The sequence below is a fragment of the Phascolarctos cinereus genome, unplaced genomic scaffold, assembly GCF_003287225.1.
Source record: "Phascolarctos cinereus isolate Bilbo 61053 unplaced genomic scaffold, phaCin_HiC Scaffold_1;HRSCAF=81, whole genome shotgun sequence".
NCBI classification, from domain to species: domain Eukaryota; kingdom Metazoa; phylum Chordata; class Mammalia; order Diprotodontia; family Phascolarctidae; genus Phascolarctos; species Phascolarctos cinereus.
This window is the reverse complement of record NW_027555514.1, coordinates 289,312,590-289,328,801: the sequence shown is the minus strand read 5'-3', so window position 1 is coordinate 289,328,801 and position 16,212 is coordinate 289,312,590. Positions and strand designations below refer to the sequence as shown.

The 16,212-nt window shown below is 61.0% G+C and overlaps 1 protein-coding gene across 2 annotated transcripts; it reads right to left on the bottom strand.

Moving 5' to 3' along the window:
• Positions 1–8,974: 8,974 nt before the first annotated feature.
• PIM3 (Pim-3 proto-oncogene, serine/threonine kinase) lies at positions 8,975–13,806 on the bottom strand. 2 transcript variants are annotated; one of them, XM_020982937.2, is made up of 6 exons: positions 13,627–13,806; positions 13,421–13,530; positions 13,073–13,123; positions 12,088–12,451; positions 10,836–11,012; positions 8,975–10,473 (listed from the first exon to the last, which is right to left on the bottom strand). In XM_020982937.2, the coding sequence occupies exons 1-6, from the start codon at positions 13,709–13,711 to the stop codon at positions 10,289–10,291; spliced, it is 972 nt and encodes a 323-aa protein (XP_020838596.1). In that variant the 5' UTR covers positions 13,712–13,806; the 3' UTR covers positions 8,975–10,288. The 2 variants fall into 2 exon arrangements, with proteins under 2 accessions (XP_020838596.1, XP_020838595.1); XM_020982936.2 differs by having other exon boundaries at positions 13,421–13,806.
• Between the last annotated feature and the right edge of the window lie 2,406 nt (positions 13,807–16,212).

Genomic DNA, 16,212 nt, shown 5'->3' with positions numbered 1-16,212 from the left:
ACTGAGGCCCAGGGCAAGAGAGTGAGATTTCCCAAGGTCACATGCTCAGTAGAGAGCAGGGTCAGCATCCCAAGCTCAGGGTCTTTGCTGCTCCCCCACACAGGATATTGGGATCAGCTACAGCTCCCTCCCCCCCAAGTCATCCTTATCTCCCAGAGTTCCCCTCCCCTGCTTCATCTTTCACTCATGACGGATGCGATCGGCCACGTCTGCATCTCCTCTCCTTAATGACAGCCCTTTAATTAGGAAGTTGTTAGGTAGATGATGATAAATATTCACCCCATTGGAAACAGCCATTTCTGATTCTCCCTTGAGTCACGGTGATGACACGTCATCGGCAGACATGGCCACCGAGCTTGAATCCCCAGAAGGACGGCGCTGATGTCAGGAAGACCAGAGCACCAGGGGGGCCCTGGCCTGGGGATAACTGACTCACAGGAACTCAGCTTCCGGTGTCCCGGGAGGGCATGGGTCCTGGATACTTGGCTGTCTCATCTGCCCCATGAGGCACCGCCCAAGCTGGCCAGCCCCCAAATGACAAGGATGTTCTTCCTCTGAAGGCTCCGGGACCCCCCACCAACCCCTAGCCCTGGGTGCCCAGACACCCCATTCTTCTGGGCCCAACTTTCCTGGCTTCTAGTCCTCACCCTGCTCGTTCCTGGCAGGTGACTGCCATGAGCAGAGGAAGGAACACACAAGACCCATAGTGGGGGCAGAAAGACAGCGTTGGCTAGAGGTGACCCCAAGACTCCAGATGTGGGCCAGCCAGAGCAGAACTGAGGTTATGGAGGTCAGAGTAGGGGTAGAGAAGGCCTGAAAGGAAAGCTCGGGCCCAGCAACAAAGGGGCTTAAATGCCAAGCTGAGGGTCCTGTAGGAAATGAGGAGCCACGGATGATTGTGGGGTAAGAGCGTGACTCATCCTTGTGGCTGGCATCTGGGAAGATGGTCTCTTCCCCACCTCCCCCATCCCAACCCCCAACTCCTATGAGGATCTAGCCCCACGCAAATGGACGACACAACCTCTTGCCATGTTCTGGATTGGAGGCAGAAATGAGGGGCAAGTTGTGAGGAGGAACCACTCCATCTTAGCATTCAAATATAGTTGGCGAGGAAAGCTAGGAGTAATCTGACCCACTTCACAGTATTGGAATGGAGCGTGCGGTACACTAAGGAAACACACATTTCTTATGCTCCTACTATGTGCCGGGCACTGTTCGAAATGCTTTCCAAGTATTATCTATCTCCTTTGATCTCGCAAGAACCCTGCAAGTTAAGTGCTATGATTACCCCCATTTTACAGATGAGGAAACTGAGGCAGGCAGCGGTGAAGTGCCTTGGCCAGGGCCGTGTCTGAGGCCAGCTTTGACCTCAGGTCTTCCTGACTTCCAAGCCATCACGTAGCTGCCTGGCATAGGAGGGCCAGGGAGAACCGAGCGGACTAACGTCAGCCAGAGAGGGACGGGGACACTCGGAAATAATTCCAAAGACGAGTATGAGAAACTGACAAACAATTCTGATGGGCGGGAGAAGGACACAGCCAGTCCCCAGAGAGTGGTGGTGGGGGCTGGTGTGTGCAGCCGAGCCCAGCTTTCTTCCTAGTGACCGATGACATCACGGACATCGGGGACCGACTGCCTTTCTGATATAAAAGCCCAGCCTTGGCTCGGATGCCATCGATGACGTCATGTTGTCTACTGCCTGCTGAAGCATCCCTATGACGCCCTTACCAATGGACAAGACCCAGCCTGGCGACTCCTGATCTTATCCCACATCCCAGGGCCAAGCTGATCTCACCCGATTCACAGAGCAGAGGCATAAGACCAGGGCCAGATAAATGCAACGTGGCTTCCCGCTCCTTCTGCTAACCCTTTGCTATGGTCTCGGCGGGCACAGATGGGGGAAAGAGCATCCTTTTGGAGATGGAAGAATTCTTTCCAACTCAGGATGATTATTGTGACTATTATTATCACCCTGACCTCTCTGGTGACCACAGTATGACTAGCAAGATTGGCACAGAAATCCAAGACAACAAGTGGGGAAGGCCTTCGGCTGGCATCACCCGGGGCAAAGAAAAATCTTGGAGGAGAGCTATGGACCAACCAAGCTCAGGGAAGAAAGTTACGGCAGATCGATGGGGCCCATCTCCCGTGCCCCGTCCATCTTCCTTAGGGAGGACCCCGAAGATCTGCAAACAGCAAAAGCGACTGTAATTGGACGTGAAGGACGGGGCTAGGAAGACGGGCAGGGCACCGTATGTGGAACTGAGAAAGGTTGCACTCTCTCAATAGATTATTGTTCTTTAAAAAAGGGGGGATGTGGATGCAGAGGTAACTCTTGGACCAACTTACTTTAATAAAATATGCACAGAAGACAGAACGCCAGTCAGAGGCCCAGGCTCGTGGCCGAGGTGGGGCGAGGGGGCAGGCGGGGGTGTGGATGACAGCTCCTTGACCATGGGAGCCCAGGGCAGGGGCCGAAGGGATCTCAGAGGCCATCGGGCAGAACCCTCTCGTTTCACGGGCCCGGGGAGGGGTGGCTTCGTGCTCTCCTCCCTGCTCTGCCCAATCTTTCAGCTGCACCGTCACTTCAGAAAGCCTGCCCTGGCTGCTCCAGCTCACCCCGAGCCCTTCGGGTCAGAACCCCGGAGTTCCTGGGAGATGAATGAGAAGTAGCCCCAGGCATCCCTGCCCTCAGGGGGCTGACAGTCTAGAGAAGACAGGATACACTTAAGGAGCAGTCAGAGAGCTGGATAGGATGGGGTCTGCCTGAAACCTGGACTGTGAATCTGCCTCTAAGGCCTGGAGGAGCTGGAGAAGGGAGAGATCGGGGTAAGCTGAGGCAGCCCAAGATGGTGGCCGATTAGGCCAGCCAGGAGAGAAGGAAGCCAGGCAGGTTTCCTCCCCAGCATGCCCTGCTCTGACCCTGGACTCCTTAGGAGGAGCCCCATCACTTTCTCTCTTGCTTCCCTTCCCCTACTCTTCCCCCTGGATCTGGGGCCCATCATCCCCCATCCCCCGCTCCTTCATCTCAGGCTTTCTCTTTTTCTTGGCTGGGCATGAACTAGGAGGAAGGGCCCTTTCAGGACTCCCGCTCCCTTAGGGCCATGCCCTTCCAGCCCCCTGACCTTCCTCCAGGAGTCGTTCACCGAGCTTCTCCTCTCCCTGCCTGTGGTCACACTCTCCCCGTGCCCTCGGCATGCTCTGGCCCCGGTTCCTCTGCTAGATTCCACCCCTGCCCACCTTTAAAACCCAGTGCCACGCCACCTCCTCCAGGAAGCCTGCCAGGCTCCCTTCGGTTGGAATTATCAGTGGGTTCCCGAGACTCTCCCATCAGCAGCCCGGGAGTCAGGCAAGGTTTATGACTGAGGTTTGGCAGCCGACGGAGGGAGAGACTCAGTCGTGATGCCAGCATCTGCCCTTGGATTTGGAGCTGGCCTTCGGCTCTGCCCACCACCCCAGGGGTGTAGTGACTCCTCTGAGGCTGAAGGGCGTCAGGCCAGAGAAGGGGCTAGAACTCATGTCTCCCCTCTCCCTTGACGGGAGTTCACAGAGTCCTCGACTCATTTCAGGGTCATCTTTCCCAGCCTGGCCCTGAGCAGGGATCCCTTCTATAGGACTCATGACAAGAGGTCTCTCGGTTTCAGCTTGAGTCTCTCCAGTGATGGAAAGCTCACTACCTATTGAGGCAGCCTGCTGCATTTGAGGGGGGAAGTTTTTCCTTGTCTCCAGCCCAGGTCAGCCTCTCTGCATCATTACCCACCCCTACTCCACCTGCACCCTTTTCTCCTAGGTCTGCCCTGTTGAGCTAAATGTCACAAAATTCCAGTGAGGCTGCCTGGTCCTGCCCTTTCAAAAAAGGGAAATTTGGAGCACAGAGAGGGTGGGTGACTCACTCCATGTCACACAGTAAGACCTTGGTGAATCAGGCACTGAATTTCTCATTTGTGCTCCTCCATCCCAAGGCCCTGACGGCTCTGAACCACACACAGGGACTCCCCAGCCACTTGGGACATTGAAGGACACGGATGGTCACAGCCCAGGAGAAAAGTTCACTGTGTGGTTGGAGGCATCAACAGCCAGGCCTTCCAGGGGCTTTCTGGTTTCAGGGGATGAAATTTCCTTTTTCTTTGTCTGATGTATTTACATTGACAGAGCTGGAAGGGACCAGAAGTCTCCGCCCTCCCCCCACCCCCACCCCCCCGGTGGCTCCTGGGGCCTCCCTTTGGGCCCAAACAGAACCAATTTCGTCTCTCCTCTACATGACACCGTGTGGCTGTGTCCCTGACTGGCTCTTCTTCAGGCTAGGCCTCTGGCTCCTTCAGAGAATCTCCTGGTAGAGAATGATCTCAAGGCCCTGGGCCACCCTGGCTTCCCTCTGTCTGCTTTGAGATGGGAAAACCAGAACTGAGCTAGATGGGGCAGAAAGAGTCTGAGCAGAGCAGAGGATGGGAGGATTAGCATGCCTGCCCCCCGTGTTTTGAACAGAGCAGAGAACAGCAGGGGTACACACAGACACATATGCTAACACATGCATGCGTGTATACACACACACTCACACATGCATGCACACATGCACACATGCTAACACATGCTAGCTCTGGAATCATGGCTTCCTTCTGGCCACCCCCTTAATAAAGCTTTGGAGAAATTCGCCAGGCAAGTCAAGGTGCCTGGGCAGCTGTTTGGAGACCCTGTTCTCTGTCTCCCCTTTTTGAACCTCAGCTAGATTCTCTTGCCATTTTCCTACTTATCCTGGTAGTTAACACCCCACGAGTCATTTCCAGTCAATTTTCCCTGTCCACTCTTTCTGGTAGATGACCGGCTGCCAAAGGGAAGTCCGGCACCCTGTCTTCTCTTCTGTCACACCCTCCCTCGGACCCAGGGATCCGCCCTCACCTCTCTCCTGAGTGCCCATCCATCATCTCCAGCCGCCTGCTGGGCGTCTCCACCTGGACGTCCCGGAGGCATCTCCAAACCGCCAGGGCCGGAATGTTCTCTCTTCTCCGATTTCCCTCCTCCACACTCAAGGCTGCACCCTCACAGCCTCCAGGCTCACTGGCCCAGTCAGCCTGGCCTCCTCCCTCTCCTTACTCCATGTCCAACAGATCCTTTCTTGGTGGTTCATTCCCAGCAGGAGCCCATTGACACCCTCTCCACGGTCCACTTGCAGCTCTCCTTACAAGACACTGAACTTCCAGCTCAGGCACCTTTGCCCGGGCTGTGCCCCCTGCCTGGGACACTTTCCCTCCTCACCTCTGCTTATCTTGTTTCGCGCCTTGGTTCCAATACCGCTGACTGAACGCTGTCCTAGATCCTCCCTCACTCGCAGCGTCCCTAGCCCCAGAAACACCCTGCTTTTGTGCCTGCTTTTCTAAGCAGGCCATCCTCCCCCTCATAGAATGGAAGCACCTTGAAGGCAGGGGCGCCCTGTTTCTTCAGTCTCTGCACTGCCAGGTCCTAGAGCTGTGCTCGACACTCCCACTGCTCAGCGAGGCTTATTCAGCCAACCAATCGGTGGTCCCCAAGTGTTCTAAACGCGGGGTAGGTGGGAAGGGAAGGAGCCCCCCCACACCTTACTTCCTGATGGGACACAGTGTAAAGGAGGGCCACAGAAGGGGCCCTGCCCCAGAGATGACATCTCCCCCTGCCTTTGGGAGGGCGTTCATCTCCTCACACAGACCCCCCTTGTATCTCGCACGTAAAAGGAAGGCGGTGAAGGCCCTCCCAGCTCCAGCCCTGCCCTCCAGGAGCCCCGAGAGGCCAGGGACCCTCAGCCTCCTTTGGGTCAGCTCCCTGAGGACAAGCACCCTTCATCTTCCCGCTGATATTTCCTTGTCCCCCATTGCCTCTGGCATCAAAGTCCTGTGGCATTCGAGGCCCTTCCCTATCGGGCTCCATCCTGCCCTTCCAGACTGATTCCCTCTGACTTCCTCCTCTTGCACTCTGGGTGCCCAATGAACTGGCCTTCTTGACGCTCCCTGTACAAGGCAAGCCCTGGGACCTCCCTAAGCCTCAGTTTCTTTCTCTGAAAAATGGGCAGGCCCCTGAGCTGCGAATCTGTATCCCAGGTGGGGAGCGGGGGAAGGGTACTCCCTCACCCCTACCCCGGAAGAAGCCCGGGTCTCGGCCACTTTTCCAAAGCCAGAGTCTGTGGACTTGGGAGGAATCCCCTTGAGGGACGTGGTGAGCTCCTGGCTGTCCCAGGGACTCCTCCCTGCGACGTGCCGGACTCTGGGCCTGTTCAGGGCAGTGTCCTGTTGGATGGCTCTCCTGGCAGGGAGAACAGGCCTGCCTGCCTGGCTTTCCCTGGGTCTGCATCACTGGGCTCTCCTAATTGGGCTCCAAACTGCCCTAGACGCCTGCTGGGAGCCCTGGGAGGAGAGTCTGCGACAGGGTTGGGGGGCCTGGGGGAGGAGCAGGGCTGGAGGCCGGAGGAGTTCCGGATGGAACGTTCAGGTCCCTTGTCCCTCCTCACAAACACCCGCTCCACGGCCAGCTTGTTAGGGCCCTGCGGGGTGCAGGGCCTCGGGCAGCTCTGACGCAATGCCAGGGCAAGGACTGACTGGTGTTTTTCTCCAGGTTCTGAGGGGTGCCCAGCACAAGGCTGACTCAGAGCCCCTGGCCCCAGGACAGTGGGGGATTGCCAGATCAGGTCACGGAATCCTCCCTGGCCCTCTTCTCAGAGAAAGACAGAAAAGGAGCAGCTCCTCCTCTGCCCCTGAGAAAGATGGGAACCTAGGTCCTGCCCTCAGGGAAGCTCCCAGTCTGGGGGGTCAGAAGAGGAGCAGCCCCAGGCCTTGCCCTCAGGGGGCTGCCGGTGGGGGGGGGGAGGGCAGAGGACAAGCACTCCAGTCCCTGTCCTCAGGAGGCTCCCAGTCGGGGGGGCAGAGGACAAGCACCCCAGGCTCTGCCCTCAGGGGGCTGCCAGTCTGGGGGGGGACAGAGGAGGAGTGCCCCAGGCCCTGTCCTCAGGAGCTCACTGTTTCACCAGGATAATGAAGACTCCACCCCAGGCCACCTGAGGCTCATTCAGATCTGGGCACCAATTGCCCAGCTGCCCTACACTCCACGGTCTTGGGCCCTTTCATGCCAGGGATTCTGAGAGTCCTCAGCCTCCGTCTGACTGCCCCTGTAGCCCTGTCCCACATCCCATTTCTCCTGCCTCCAGCAGGCTGCTTTCAAGCCCCAGCCCTCAGGAATGAGCCTCTCTGATGCCCCCCTGGGTGGCCCCTGCCTAATTTGGAGCCAGAGGTCCTGGGCCGCCAGCCTGATCCTATCTATTAGCTCAGTGACCTCCCCACAAGCCATTTCACTGGGGCCTCAATTTCCCCATCCTTAAAATGGGGATAAAATCCCTGAACGCCCTCTCCTCCAGACATGTAAAGAAAGCCCTTGCTGAAGCTCAACTCCTCCCTCTGTGAGCGCTAGTCTGTGACTCGCGTAAGGGTTAGAGTTAGGGCATCCTCCCTGGTCAGCTGAGCACAAGGCAGGGCGCATAGCGGGCACTTTAGTCAATGTTTGCTGAGTGAATGAGCTTGGAAGAGAAGGTCCACCTCGGCACTAGTGGAAATAACATTTCTGCATTTCCAAAAACAGTTAGCTCTCCCAAGTAGATTAAACCTTCCCCTTGCTTCTGCCATCTGGAGGGGGATCATTTTACCCCTCGTCGTTGATGCTCTGAGGTGAGGCTGAGTGGGACCGTTGGCCGATGCCAGCTTTTGTCACCAGAGAACAGAGGCTCCCCTGGGCTCGGGGCCAGCCTCACGCCCTTCCCCAATGGGCCTCAGCAGCTTCCTCAAACCCCACAGCACCCTGAGAGTGGAGGTGGCCCTCAGGCCAAAGCGCCCGGCCCCCACGCAGGCTCCCCTCTGCTCCACGGTCCCTCTCTCCCCCTCTCCACTCTCTCAGCTCACCAACAGAGGTCACTCAGCCCCCACATCCCTACTGAGGGAGGGAGGGAGCAGGCCAGACGCCGGGCCAGGACAGGTGGGCAGTCACCCACTGCTGCGGGGATGGTGGCCCACACAACTACCGACCACTAGGATTCCTTCTCAAGTAGGGCTCAGCCTGGCCTCCTTAAAATTCTAGGAAATGCTGCCTCCTGCCCTGATCACTCTCCCCAGGCATCTTGGGGATAGAGAAGGGAACAGTCCTGAACCCCTTCAGGAAGCTCCCAGGCTGGGGGGACAGGAGCAGCCCCAGGCCCTGCCCTCCAAGGGTTCCCAGGCTGGGAGGCCCGAGAAGGTTCCAGACTAGCAGGGCATCACACAGGGCAGGGAGGGAAGTTAGCTGGTGTCACTAAGGAAGGAGAGGAGATGGAAGCAGCTGGTGGGAATTTGGGAAAGAGGCTAGGATGGAGAGACACTCCAGCACTCAGCTAGCCTGGAGAATGAAGTCAGGTGGAAATGATGAGAGGGAGGAAGGAAGAAAAAGGAGGGCTTGGCCATCCTGTGGAAGGAACCTCAGTTCTACAGCAGGGGTCTGGGATGCCTCAGACTCTAGCCTGTAGCTATGCCTGCGGCTGCCAGGAGAGAGCCCTCACCTCCCCCTCTCTCCGGCCCCCAGCCCACTCTGGGTGGGAGGGCCCAACTCCTTCCTCAACCAGTTCAAGGCCATGCTACACACCCACCCCTCTCGTAGTGCAGGTGAAAGGCCACCAAGTGAGAGGCAGGAGGGCTCAGGTCACTGAGACTACCATCCAGCCCCTGCTCAGCCCCAGGGGCAGCCCACAGCTCTCCAGCCTTCTGCCCCAACTTCTCTTGCTCCCCCCAACCCTGGAGACCTAATCCTAGCTCCCAGTGCCAGACAGCACTTGAGGGTTTGAGAAGTCCTGCTCTCCTGGCGATCAGTCAAGCGGTCTGTACCACTAGTATTCCCATTTCACAGATGAAGAAACAGAGGCTCAGAGGGGAAGCCCATTTGTCAGGGCTTAAGGGTTAGAGCCAGTACGATGCATTAAGAATCCCAGAGGCACTTGTTATATACAAAAAAAAAATTTTAATTGAAATAACCTGTATAAAAAAATATGATCTCCATACATTTCACACTGTTCAAGTGAAGGACCGAACCCCAAAAGCCAGGCCACACTTGGGGCGACCTGGGCACAAACACAGCGAGTAAAATAAATTAAAGGGGCCGCTGACTGCCACCCTCCCCCCTCCCAGCAAGGGCCACAAAAGCCCCGGCGGTGGGGCCAAAGGGCCCACCGCCTGCTCCACTTAAAAAAGACATTCTATTCCCCTTAAATTAGGCTTTGTACAATAATTCTCCATCTTTCAACAAGTACAGGGAGTCAGAAAGAAAACATACAGTGGACAGGAGTGCAAGAATTCAGGGTCAGTCAAGCCGCCGCCGCCGCCACCACCACAAGGGGGGGCCAGCTCGGCACAGAATCAACTCTCAACAATAAATTAAGCCCAATAAATAGGCCCGGCCACCAAGGCCGGGCCGCTGTCCTCAATGGTCACACAATAAATAAAAAACGGTCGCTATCATACACGAGGGGGACTCCGGACATAAATACGCGGACAGGGGCGGGGGCGGGGTCAGGCCTGGCTAGTTGCATTGATCTGTGCATCCTCTCAAACAGGCCCATCCACACTTAAGACTGGAGGGTGGCCGGAACGGCAGGGACAGTGGAGAAGGCGGGGCTTAGGCAGAAGACCAATGAAGGAAGGAAGAAAGGAACATCGGGGTGGGGGGGGTCAGGCAGGGGGCGTTGTGCCCAGAGGCGAGATGATCCGAAGGAAACGGGTGGACGTTCCTGATTTCCGAAAACCAAGCGGCTAGCGCAGTCTGGCCTCAGTGCAGACCGCCAGAAAGGTGGAGGAGCAGCAGAGAAACGAGGGACCGGCTTTTGGCCAGTACCCTCCCTGGGGGTCAGTCACGGGGCGAGGGTGCCAGGCCCCAGGAGGTGAGGAGGCGGGGCCCTCGACTGAACTGATTCTTTGGGTAGACGCAGCTCAGGACCCCCCTCCCCACCCCGACTAAAGCAGCTATCAGAAAGGCACTCAGAAGCAAGGGAATCCGTCCCAGCTCTACGAGAGCCAAGAAGTTGAACGTGGGATTCTAGAGGTCGCGTGCTCGCTGCTCCCAGAGGAGAGGCAGGGCTGTTGGCCCGCCCGGGGCTCACAGACGCTGGCCCACCACGGCCATCAGCAGGGGCCCCGAGCCCCTCAGCCAGGGACCCGACTACAGGAGGAGGAGGGATTTCCTAGCCCTGCCCGGTCAGTGTGCCCTCTGCCCCAGGTCGGAGAGCGGGTGATGGGGGGCTCCGAGCCTCCCTCCTTCAAAGGCTCTCATTGCTCGAGCTCGTGCTGGACACGTCCGTGTCGATGGTGCGCAGCCGTAAGTCACAGTCCTCAGACTTCCCCACGTCCGAGCGAAGCATCCAGGGGTGGTCAAAGATCTGGTCCAGGGTGGGCCGATCCGACGGCCGCAGGGACAGACACCATTTGATGAGCTGCTGGCACTCTGAGCAGGGGAAGGAAGGCAAGGTCAGAGCCCTGCGGAGACACGCCCCTCACAGCCAGCCTCCCTCCCTTCTATAAGAAGCTGCTCTGTGCCGGCACACCCAGAAACACCCCCCCCGAAGTACTCCAGGGATGATGGGGAGCTCACTGCCCCTCCCCCAAGCAGCCCCTTCCCATTTGTGGTCACAGCTAGGAAGTCCTCCGTCATCTCTTTGAATCTGCCCCTCTGATGTCCACCCCCTGTGCCCGGTTCTGGCCTCTAGGGCCAAGCAGAGACAAACTGGCCCCGCCTCCCCTCGAGGACACCCGTCAGCCCCGCCCCCCCCCTCCCTGAGCTCCCGTTCCTTCTCCATCGACACTCACCAGTGGAAATCCTCCTCCTGAAGTACAGCCGTCCTCGAAGAATCTCTTCGTCTTGCTCAAAGGGGATATCCCCACAGACCATATCGTAGAGGAGAACCCCCAGAGACCACACGGTGGCCGACCTGCCGTGGTAGCGGTGGTACCGAATCCACTCTGGAGGGCTGTACACTCTCGTGCCTGGAGGGGACCCAAAGACAGAAGCCCCAGGTCAGAGGCCAGCATCCATCCCCCTGGGTACGCCGTGAGACTGCCCGGAGAGAAGCCGGGACTATTATGTTACAAGGACAGTGGAGAGCCGTCAGCTGACTGCTCACCAAGGCCATCGGCACCGCGTGGCGTCTGCGGCAGCGCCTGCCCCGGGACCAAAATTAGACACAAAAGACCAGAGGAAGAGAGGAGAAGGAAGGAGGCTGAGGGCCGCCAGACGAGCAGAAAAAAGCCCAAACCCATTTGGACCCCGCAGGGCTTGGTTTGTTTTGGTGTTTTAGACAAAACTCATTTACCAGGGCAAGGAGCCCAGAGGAGGAGGAGAAAGCAGGCCTCCTCCCCCCCCCAACCCCAGCTCCAGCCTTGCCTAATAAGTAGCTGCTGGCTCGGCCCACCCGCCGGTGCCTTGGAAACCACACTCAACCTGGAATTTGTGATGCAGGAGGTCACATGAGCTGGGGACTCGGGTTTCACAACAAACAGATGTGAAGTGAGGATACGGGGCTCTTTTGGGGGGGGGGAAAGGAGGAGGAGACTAGCTCTTCAGCCAGAGGGGGATCCTCTCCCCCTCCCCTCTGGGTGGGCCTCCTCCACCCCCGCCCCCATGGATGCAGCTGGCTGGGGTGGGGGCAGGAAAAAGCCAGCCCCGGCATTCCCGGGGTTTCAATCTGCAATGCAGGGTTTTCTTTCTGCAGCATCCCACATCCTTGGCTGGCTCCCTCCCTCCCTCTCACGCGTGCGCATATGAACTGCCTGCCGGGAATCTACCCCTCTTCCCCCATGACAGGGCTCCCTCATTGGAGGGAAGCATCAGGGTTCTTACATAAACAGACCTCCCCTAGAAGAAACACCTTCTTCTACCAGGCAGACAGCTAGCTCTGGGGGCCGTCACCCTCCCCCTGAAAGTCCCACACGCCCCTCTGTCCCCCCAGGGCAGGGGGGCACGAGACACTCCAAACCTAGAGGCCAGTGGCCGAACACTGGGGACGTCCATCCCCTTCATCCCCCCCAGACGCTGCCAAGGGCACACACAGTGCTAACTCACCATCAAAGTCCGTGTAGACCGTGTCCTTGAGCAGGGCGCCAGAGCCGAAGTCGATGAGCTTGAGTTCCCCCGTCCGGAGGTCCACCAGCAGGTTCTCATCCTTAATGTCTCGGTGGACCACGCCGCAGGCATAGCAGTGGCGCACGGCCTCTAGGACCTGGCTGAAGAAGCCCCGGGCCATCTCCTCCTCCAGGGCCCCCTTCTCCGTGATGAAGTCAAAAAGGTCTTTGACCAGCTCCGGCCGCTCCATGACAATCAGGTAGCCGTCTGGCCGCTCATACCAGTCCAGGAGCTTGATGACGCCTCGGAAGCCAGAGCCCACCTTCTTCAGGAGCACGATCTCCAAGGGCACCATCACACCAGCCTGGAGGGGGGAGCACACAGCGGCCAGGAAGTGAGCCCCAGGCCTCGCACCCCAAGAGGCAGCCAGACCCTGCACCCACGACGCAGCTTCCCCAACCTGCTCCCACCCCCCTTCCTTTAGCACAGCGCCTGGCACACAGTAGGTGTTACTGAAATGCTCTGCCCCTCCCACACTCCCAGGGACTGTCTACCCTTCTCAGCCTCTTCCTCCTCCTCCCCACATCCCCGTTCTAACCCAGCCTTCTTCCCCTCCTCACATACAAACAAGGTGACTAAGCTTCACCCCCCCACACACACACACTCCCTCTTCCCTGGCCAGGGCCCCGAAGGGAGAAGCTGGGGGAAAGCCCCAACCCGGGAAGGGGCCTGTTTTGGGCACAGCAGGAGGAAGGGAAGGGAAGGGGGTGGGGCAAAACTCCGGCATAGCTTTCACCCCCCCCACCCCATGTAAACAATAACAGAGGGGCGGGAACCCCGAGCCTCCGCCCCGGTGGGGGGAGGGGAGAAGCAGCAGTGGAGGCGGGGCCCAGGCCAGACTGGATAGGAGCAGGTACCCCCCCCCGCGTCCCCCCCCCCAAACACCGGCGCCGGCCCGGCTTGGCCGGTAGGTCTGTCCACTTACGATTGTGCCCCACTCGGTGACTCTCTCCTTGACCACATGCTTCACAGCGACCTACCGGGGGAAAGGAGAGCCCGGGTTGGAGGCGCGGGGTGGGGCGAGGGGCGTCTGGCATTTCCAGACAGCCTCGCTCCGCTCCGACCCCGGGGGTTCTGGGCTGTCTGGCTCCCTCCCCAGGCTCCTCCGAGGCCCGGAGGGGCTGGGGTCTCAGGGGAAGGGGCACCCCGTGGAGCTCTCCCCTCCCCCCCAGCCCACGCCCCGCGCCCGTCTAGAAGGGCGGGAGGGAGAGACGGAGATGTCCGTCTGGACTGCCGCGCGCGCGCCGGGGGTCCCTTCCCCCCCGGGACTCACCGGCAGCCCGTCGGCGATGCGGCTCCCGGCGTAGACGGTGCCGAAGCCCCCGCTTCCCAGCACGGAGCCCACCTGGTAGACTTTCTCGAAGGGCTCCTTGTCGGCTTTGGCTGCGGGCGGAGGAGACAGTGGGGAGGGGCGGTTGGTGTGGGAAAGCGCCACGGAGCGGGGTCCCCCCGCGCTCCCCGGCCCGGCCCGGCCTTTACCGGGCTGCAGGATCTTCACGGGCAGGTGGTCCATGCTGCTGGGGCTGCAGATGTGCGCCAGGGAGCCGAACTTGGACAGCAGCATCTTGTCTCCGGGGCAGGGGGCCCACGAGGAGGCGCGGCCGGGGGCCGAGGCGCGGAGCACGCGGGGGGCGGGGGACCGCCGGGGCTCGACCGGACACGCCCGGAGCCCGGGCGGCGGCAGACCCGCCGACTGCCCACGGGCGGCCACGAGCCCACCGCGGGGACCGGCAGCACGTCACCGCCCGAGGGAGCGGCCCCGGGGGTCTGATCTCCCGGCCACGGGGCGTCAGCAGCGTCCGGGCGTCCGGGCAGAGCGGCCGGGGCAGCGGCTGCGTCCGGGCGAGGAAGGGACCGCGGGGGGCAGGAGGCGAGCAGCGGCCCCGAGGTGGGGATAGTGAGCAAGCCGGCGTCCGGGACCGGGGCCGGGGCGCCGCCGCTGCCGCTGCCCACGCTCGGCTGCCCCGCTCGGCTCGACTCGGCTCGGCTCGACTCGGCTCGGCTCGGCTCAGCTGGCCCGCTCGGCTGGCTCCGCTCGGCTCCGCTCAGCTCCGCCCGAGCCGCGCGCTCCGCTCTGAGCTCGCTTACACACGGCGCCCGCCTCTTAACTCCCAATATTTTGGTGGGGGGGCGCTGTAGCCGCGTATCCCTCCGCGCGCCCGCAGGAGGCGGGGGCACGTGGTGGGGGGGGGGCCTGGGAAACACCTCTCCTTTCTGTTCGATTTAGCAACACCGCCCTCCCCAACGCACGCGCGCGCGTAAGCTCACGCTCCAGCTCCCTCTTCCCCCCACCCCGCAAATAAGGGGAACTCAAGGAAAGCCGCAGGAGAGGAGGAGGAGGCTGCTCGGCCGCTGGGGCGCCGAGGGGCGAGGGAGGGGGGCGGCGGGGGGGAGGCGGGAACTACTTTCTTGTAGTAAGCGTCGCGCATGCACACTCTCTGCGCAGTCTGACCGAAGGAGGGCGCGCGCGCTGGCGCGCTCCAGCGTGCACACGCAGCCCCGGCAAGCGGCCGGCCCGAAGGTTCTCTCATTTGCATAGGGTGGAGCCGCGAGGGCCAATGGGAAGCCCCGGCTTTTTAAACAACTCACTCCTCTCGGGCAGTGGGGAGGCAGTTCGTGCCAGAGCCAGGGGAGCCCGGAGCTATTTGCATATGCATGAGCGGCGCGCAGCCCGGCAGTCAGGGCGCGGGGAGCCCGACGCCGGGAGCGCGCTCCCAGGCCAGGCAGGCACGGCAGGCCCAGGGGCGGGGGGTCCGGGCGCGCGGGCGGGAATTCCTCGGCGCACCCCCCCATTGCCACCCCCGGGCGCGCTGGGAAAGGGCACTCCCCTTTCCGAGTGAATTCCCCGCGACTGCCGCAGGGGAGGAGGGGTACGGACCCCCTACGACACCCGGGAAACCGGGGACCCCTTCCCCCACCAGGAGCCCCTCTTAAAAAAAAAGAAAGCAAGCACGTGCCACCCCTTAGCGGCTGGGAGCCGGCCTGCCCCCTCTCCTCCCACGCCCCTCCCCCACCCGCTGCGGGCTCTGGGGAGGGGAGAATTTGAGGAATGAGGCTGGCATCCAGGGCGCCGGGCGGGCGGCCTGGGGATGGAATCCCGGGGGGAGGGGGCGGCCTCGATATGGGATCCCCGGGGGGGGAAGGGCACGCGACGAGAACCCCATGAGCCTTTCAAGTGGGGGAAGCCCGAGGTCTCTCCGCCCCCCAGGGATGGAGGGTGGTCCGCGAGGGGGGGCTAACAGCAGCAGACATGGGGACACCCCCAGCCACACGCACGCACTGCGGCGGGGGGTCTGGCGGCGTGCGCGCGTGGCAGGGGCAGTGTGTGGGTAAGGACGCGTGTCTGCCTGCGGGTGTAGGGGGTGGGGGACCTTGCGGGGGTGTGCGCGCGTGTACGTGTGTCTCGGACGGCTGTGGCCGGGGAAGCCTGGGTGCGTGGCTGTGGGGGTGGCCAGTGGCTCTCCAGCATGTGAATGTGACACCGGCACGCTGTAGGCTGGGAGGGGGCGCATGTCAAGCAGCCCCCTGCCCAGTGTGGCACTATGCACGATGTGAGGGGAGTGTGTGTGTGTGTGTACGCGTGCGTGCGTGACGCGTCGCTGTGTGTCTGGATCCAGGGCTGCCGTACCCGGGTGTGTTTGTGTATGTGACTGGCACACGGTGCTTGCCTGCGTGTAGTGGGGGGGAGCGTCCCCCCGTGGCTCCCCCGCCCTCCCCCGGCAGAGCTGGGCTGCGGGGTGGAGGCAGGGTCCACAGGGGTCTGCAGAGGGCGCTGACCCACGAGGAATGCCCCCATTGCCCACCCCCCCACCCCCCGCCCTCCCTGCAGCCGCAGCCCTTGACCTGGCCCTCCTAAGTCCCTGCGGCAACTCTGCGGGCCGCCCGGGCCCCCTCAGGTCTGGGACAGTGCCCGGCCACTGCTCTCTGCCCAGGCCCGGAGGAGGGAGGAGGGAGGGGTCACCTGAGGACAAGCTCCGAGCTTCGGCTGCAGCCCAGACTTCCAGCTCTGGGCTGGTGAGGCTCGACCTGGGGCCCCTCCCTGTGGTGCCTGCCCAGCCTGAGACA